At 48.1% G+C, this 7,217-nt stretch overlaps 1 protein-coding gene across 3 annotated transcripts in view; it reads right to left on the bottom strand.

Moving 5' to 3' along the window:
- The window catches only part of LOC119399817 (uncharacterized), a 93,611-nt gene extending 86,885 nt beyond the window's left edge, over positions 1–6,726 (bottom strand). For all 3 annotated transcript variants that reach the window (XM_049417617.1, XM_037666673.2, XM_037666672.2), the window contains exon 1: positions 6,608–6,726. In XM_049417617.1, coding sequence (XP_049273574.1) covers positions 6,608–6,703 — 96 coding nt within the window. In that variant the 5' untranslated portion in view covers positions 6,704–6,726. The remainder of the gene's footprint in view (positions 1–6,607) is intronic.
- Between the last annotated feature and the right edge of the window lie 491 nt (positions 6,727–7,217).

A 7,217-nucleotide genomic window follows, 5' to 3' on the forward strand; every position in this document is an offset into this window, starting at 1 on the left:
TGGTGTGTCTGCAAAATAACGAGAGCTAACTCACATTGCTTTATATATGAAACACATAAAAATATATAGGCCGTTTGAGAGCTGCGTTTTACCAATATGTTTTATGAGTCCGCCAATAATCGCGGAGTGTTTACAGCGTATAGAGTAATCCTTGCCCAAAAAGTGTGGCCTACAGGTCAGATATCGGAAAATTCATAATGTCTGAGCTAAATGTGCCTATAACGATGCGCCTTGAAAATGGTCGCGTTGAGCCTTGCTCTCTGCTCAACCAACCGCTGGTTTGAATTGATAATGCTTTCTGGCGAAGCGCTGAAAGCTAAAAAAGAATTCCGGTTGATTTCACGCATTGTAGGAACCAGTTTCTTGCGAAGCACAGCGTAATTCGCTGCATTTTTGCAACTTCTGACTTTGATCCAAGTCTTACGAGGTGGATAGACGCCCTTGTGAAAATTCAGTAGTTCTATGCATGTCGCAGACTTACCAGTCACCTCGACTACACCGGCGTGTAAGGATCAAGTTACGATCGGACATAACGTCGGCACTCATGTGACTGCACTGAAGTCACTATTCTTAAAACTTAGTGAGTCCAGCATTCAGTGGCTTATTCCTGGGGTGTCATGCGACGCTAGGCTGTAGGTTACTAATTTATAGGACCATATATGCGAAGTTTACTATAGAGTGATATAAAGGTGATAACCAACACTAGAGCCGCAATAGACAGATCGTTTCTCAGCGTTTTTCTGCCACGTCAGAATCGCAGGCTGTAAAAACTGTGTCTTTTGAAATGTGGATTTTGAAAGAACCTGGGTTTCGCCTTTAATTTGTTCTAGGCAAAGGCATAAGAACCCGTGTGCCTTTTTTACCACGAAAGTGCTTTACGCCGGGGTCCACCAAGACTTCAGTGACGTATTTCCGCCACGGAAATGACGTCGAAAAAATTTACACAATCAGATGGCAAAGAAAAAATAAACTTCCGTCAAAGGGCATCGAACCCATGACCGCTCGATCCAAAACAACAGATGCCGGGCACGCTATTCACTGCGCCACGGTCACAGACTCTAGAGGCTTCACAAACGCGCCTTTTATATCTACCACTCTCCCGGCCGGTGGGGTGGTGTTGCCCTCTGGGAGCAGTAATTCGTCATTACTGCGGCCTCCGCAATTAACACTTGCAACGCGTTACACCTCCATCCCATTCGGCGCGTTTTCAATAGAAGTTCAATTTTTTCAATGCCTTAACACACCGCGAGGTGGCGATCTTAGACCAAGCGTCGTAAAAGCGTCGGCCTCGCTCATAGCATCATGCTAATCCAAACCAAAAATGGCTCTGCGACACGCGCCTGTCTCACCTGGCTGTAACACCGCGTTCACCGCTGACGCGCTCGCCCGAGAAAAATCGCGGCTGGGCTACCGGGCGGCAGGACGCGCTTTGCGTTTCCCTCTAGTCCGGCCGTGGTGTTCAATCACATTTTAACATGCCGCGGGCTGGTGACCAAGTTCAGCGTCCAATATGCGCCGCTCTTCTGGCTATCACACCTCGTTCTCTGATTACGCTTTCACCGTTAACTACTACAGCTTCCACAAGGGTTTGTTTAATCATTTAACATGGACGTTAGTCGTCGGGATGGAGATGTACCAACAGTCATCAAAGTGTGTGCATCCACGTTAAACGGTGCTATAGCTGCCAGGCATCAATATAAATTGTGCAAGCTATCTTATATCAGTGCACAGTAAACGTTCAGCTACTTGTGTAAGGGCACGCTTTACTTTCGTGCTATTCCGAGTCCTATGACGGAGGGATAAACCATCTTATTTGATGAGCTGTCAGTCATGTTGGTCAGACACGCATGTCCCCCTGTGCCTGATTTGTTATATACCAGTTTAAGGAAGCGGCCGCGAGTGCTTCCTGGCAAAAGTGACTAGACAGCTATTGCCTTGCGTTATATTCTATGGTCCAGGGGTAGGGTCACGGTGAAGATAAACTGCGCGAAATAACACGGCCGACCCAAAACAACACACAGACAATGAAAAGCAAACACTATGTCCTATTTGTTTACTTTTCGTTGGCCGCGTTTTTTCGCGCTGTTTATCTTCAGTATGAAGAACCAACAAGCCCAATCAGGTACATTATTTGGTTGTGTCATGGTACCTTGATTTCGGATAAATGAAGCCGAAGGTGCAGTATGCCCGAAATAAGGAGAGCTTCAGAGCGCAGTCTATAGAAACAATGTTAATAAACTTGAGCACAACAGAAAACACCTTTCACGAATTCGGCTTGAAGAAAACGTGAACCGAAACTCCAACCGCAGAATGCATGGCATCTGCCAGAAATTGTCCCTTAGTGGTCATGAACCACCCGTCCCGCTTGGTGTGAAAAACACCTTGGAAGCAGTCGGACGCATTCCCAGGAATAAATAGTCGACAGCATGTTTCGAAAAGCTAAAGTACGACCGGGGATATAGCGATCGCTATATTGTCCTGACGCATTCCATCTCAACTCACTTCATTCCGAGAGAGACTGCAGCGCCGTTTGAGGTGTCCCGCCAAGTGCATCTCGTCACCTCGCTTCAATGTTGTGTGGATTTATTTTCGCGAATCTTGGCGGTGCTGACGGATGCTGCTGACAAATGACAGTTCCGATCAGTTCCTTCTCGCTGCGCTGTAGCTGTGCGGTCTGGCGCGATGTATCCACTGATCACCACTATGGGGGAGCTGGATGGCCATTCGAGTGCGCGCGGATGAAGCCACCGCTAGCCGTCGTTTTTATCCCGAAAGCGAGCAGGCGACCGCTCGTGTGCTTTTGGCGGGCCAGCGTTTCTTTTCTTTATTTTGAAACAATGCCGGCCTGTAGCGCTGTAAATTTGTCAAGCTTTCTATGAAGGCCTTCAAGGAAGACGTTTCACGAGAAGGTGCCCGAAATCGTATTACGTTTGGCTCGTTTTACTAGGAAATGAGCAGTGTGGTATGATCGGTTGGTAGTGCGAATTACCTGCATTTTTTGTGAGATCCCCTCAAAAATAAAATTGAAGCGTGAGCTGAGCCTAATCCTTTGCGCTCACCATATGTTGACCATATGCTCACCATATGCTTAGACCTGTGCGCCGGACTCAAAATCACCGGCGGCGGCGCGCCGGTGTTTCCACCTCCTGCGGCAGCGCGGGAACGGCGCGGGGTTCATCGGATCGGCGGCGGGGGGGGGGGTGGGGGAAGGGGAGGAGGGCGAAGCACTGAATGCGATATGTACACGTCGTAATTTTACATGAACGAGGGCTAGCATCTAACTCTTTTTGTCCTATCTCACTTAACTCTACAAAACGCTGGTGTATGGCAATACGGCCGCTCCCGGGAGAGAAGCGGTTTTCGGTCAGTTTGTCGTATCAATGGTCCGAGCGCGAAGCAGTGAGATCACAACGCTCACACTGCGTTGAAGGTGTTCGAGCCGTTCGCTGGGGGATGCCTGCCGAAATAGCGTGCGTGCCAGCGCTCTCGACCGCGCCCTTATAGTCAAAGTTCACAGTTGCAGCTCGAGTTACGCAGTCCCTCTCCCCAGACATCCCTTCCTGCTCCTTGGCCCAGCAAATCACGGGCGGGGCGTTTCCTTGTGCTTGAGGAGCAATCGACGGCAGGCCTCGCACGCGGGTTGATGTTATTCCGTGTAACGGAGATGGCCAGCTTGTTTCTTCTCTGCTTTCTCTATGTTCATTGCCAACGCTCGCGAGCTTTTACTCGCAGGTAGAACATACAATGCGCGGAACGATGTTATCAATTTAGAGTTTACACGGAACATGACGGCGACGGTGAAAACCTGTTCTGAGTGTCCAGACAATTGCTCACGCAATAAAAAATATGCGAAAAATCGTCGAAGCGGGCTCGCCTTTTTCCTAAAAGGTGCATCGTCTCCGCTGTAAAGAGTGTGTCCGTTGGAAGAATCATATAATCCGGCGCCTTTTTCATTGGTTTCGTTCTCGCCTTCAATACCCTTCTGAGAGGAGACATCTCCTCGCCACTTATTTCTTCATTAAGCACACGTACAATATCAACACTAAGCGTTAAAACTATCATGATTTCGCGCTTGTCGGCTACAGTCTGTTATCTCTGAATGTCTGGTCGCAAACGCAAAATATGGAGCGAAATCAGTTAATCACGCACGATAGTCGTGCGAGAGAAGGAAGAGCGGGTGGGCGGCTGCATAGCAAAGCAGTATGGGAGACAATTCACAACTGTGATTTCTCGTACATGAACCAGTCGAGAGTATGTACCCTGAGAATGTCACGTGAATCACTGTTCTGGCATCACGAAGTGCACCAAAAGACAAGAAACGCCAAGAGAGAATAACGCGGTCGTTGTTTTTGTTTTTTGTTGTATTTTCAGAGGCTGTTTAGGGGCCCTTTATAAAAACAGGGCGTGCAAACACGGACACAGGAGAGTAGTCAAGACACTAGAGACGACGCTAACAAGTGAAAAATCACACAGCGGCGGAACCCAAGGTAGACACAAATATTTATCTGCGCATTCCCACGTAAGAGGCCATACTTATCAATCAAGCACGATTAGTGGTCCACGTGAAAGATAGCTGTTCACTCTCTCGACTTTTCTCTTATGTCCGTGTTTCCACGTCATGTCTTCTTAACACGAATACCTACCAACTAGCTCAGCTATATTCTGAATTTGCCATTCTCTTTGCTTCTGTATTTATTTATCGATTTACTCGAGTAAGAATGAAAGGAAAAAATGTACTAACGTACCGAGATATATATATTACTTATCTATTTTATTTATTTATGGACAGCGTACTAGGTCCAAGACTCCAAGAACATGCTATTCAGCGAGTTGGGTCTTCGCCCTTTAAGGCTGGAGGACGCGGCAGCGTTAAGGTCAGGCAATACTCGTTATAATTCTGGAGAAGAAAAAGATACTACAACTACTGGGGAGCTATTCTCGATGCGTTCATCCAAATGAGATATCAACAGTCCATTTCGGCAGAGCGCATTCAGTGATTCGAAAAAGCGGTGAGACGTGATGTCACCTCGCTCTTGACCACGTCGCCGCACCGAACCCACCAGCACATTCCTAGCGTAAGAAGAGAGTAGACGAAATGTACAGAAACAGGAACTTTACAAGCCTGAATTTGCATATGAATGTGTCCCAGGTGTTTGAGAACGATGCAGGGAATGCTTACCGACCTTACAGCTGCGTTAGACGAGCGGCCGCATTAAATCTAAGTCGATAGCTAACACGATCAAAAGACATGTGCACCGAAAATCGGATCTCTGAGGGCTGCATTCGTTGCATTGAAGCGCATTCCGTCCCTATCATTCGTGTCGAGAGTGTTTGAAAGCTTCGTGATGTCATGATGGAGCTGCAGAACAAGAACCGGAAACAGGGGGCGCACTTCTCGCCGAGCTCCCGCTATTCAGCGGCCGCTGCAATGGACAGTTCATTAGCCTACATGGACACATCAAGAAGATGTGTCCTCCGGCGAAGTGCTGTATTTTATTTTCAGATTCCCCATTCGAATTAAAAGAAAAGACTAACGGCGGCGCGCCGGAATTACTGCGCGGCGGCGGCGGCGTGATCTTTCTTGGGTCTTCGGCAGCGGCGCGAGCGGCGTAACCAAAAACAGGCGGCGGCGGCGGCGCGGCGCGGCGGCGCACACCTCTAATTCTGCTGCGGCGGTTCCCCTGTACGACGTGCCACTGCTGTAGCGTCAACAGCATCGGCGTCTCAAAAAACGGCAGATACGTTCACGTTACCTCACGAGCGCAGGTGCCACGATGCATGCGTTCATTACGGGCTACACTACTGGAAAAACAAGTGGCTCAGTTCAAGTGCCATACATGACTATTGGAGCAGTGGGGTGCAGGGTACTAGGAGGATGGCGCACTGCACAACGCACCCTGGACGATTGCACGCGGCACACCCATTTTAGCCCCAGATTGGGCTTTCAATTTGCTGTTGAAAATTCTGGTTCTGCCCAAGTCGTAATTCCGACTAAATCACAAGCACTTCAAAGAACCTGCTGGTCCTTCCACGCACATTGAATTATGAAGCTGCCCCGTTACCGCTACACCACATTTCAAATACGGATGGCGTTGTTTTTATCTTATGCCTTGCTCAGGTACAATTGACTGTGGCGCAAAATGCATTTCGTGAAAAGGAGGCGTAGAGAAGTGAATAAAGTGAAGCACAGCCTTCAAACTGTTTAATGACACTCCCAGATGTGTACCGAGAAAAAAAGGCACTTTCCACGCATGCGTGAAGAGTGAACGTATGACGTGGACCGACATGCTCATGATAACATGTGATCGAGAAACCGCATTTCTGAGGAATACGAAATTATCGATGTGGCACTGACACAATCAGGCCCTTTCTTTTTTTATATTGAAGGCTTCCAAGCAGTTTGTTTCCTATTTTTGCCGAGAATCAGCACTTGCGCAAAGCATGGTACACAACCGCAAGCATTGCAATGCGCGGGAATAAGCGCATAACCTCTCTCGCCTATGCTATTAGCACGCTCCCATAGTCTGTCGTTAACAGAACGTCCCGTTGCGTTAACGATTCTGCGAGCACGATGTAATACACTAAAAGTTCAGATAAAATTTCTTACCCCAAGTAGTCCGACTGTGCCTCCCCTTTTATATATGACGGTAGATATGACTAAAAAAATTAAACCTGCGCTTTGATTCATGGTTCTACCCATCATCTTGAACTTTTGTAGAATACAAGCTACTACCTCAAGTCGCCTTTTATAGCAAGCAAATGCAGGTCAGAAGCAGTTGGTGCCCAATGAGTTGTTTTTAATATTCGATTTCGGAATAGAGGCTTGACCTACGTAAGCAGCTAGCTTAACTCGAATGACGCATCTAGAAAAACACTCCCGATATCGCCGCTGTCGCTGCCGTTGGTGTTCGTTACAGCAATCGCACATGTGGAAGAAAAAATTATGAAGCTTCCAATAAGTCGCGGAAGGTATGAAAAAGCGAAACTGGACAATTCTGAAGACTGATCCGGTTGCTTCTAGGTTGTTGCCAGGCTTTAGCTAGCTTAGTCACGAAACGGATGTCCAAACTCCAGTACCGAGCGTTCGCACCTCTCATAGATTTCCGGGCACGTCATCGTTGGCGTAAGGCTTCCATCGCTTCCGGCTCTTCTCGCAGCCGCCGTTGCCTTTGCCGATCCCTATAGTACGGCAGATTCGCACTTGTCGTCCTAAGCCG

The sequence above is a fragment of the Rhipicephalus sanguineus genome, chromosome 7 (genome assembly GCF_013339695.2).
Source record: "Rhipicephalus sanguineus isolate Rsan-2018 chromosome 7, BIME_Rsan_1.4, whole genome shotgun sequence".
Lineage (NCBI taxonomy): Eukaryota > Metazoa > Arthropoda > Arachnida > Ixodida > Ixodidae > Rhipicephalus > Rhipicephalus sanguineus.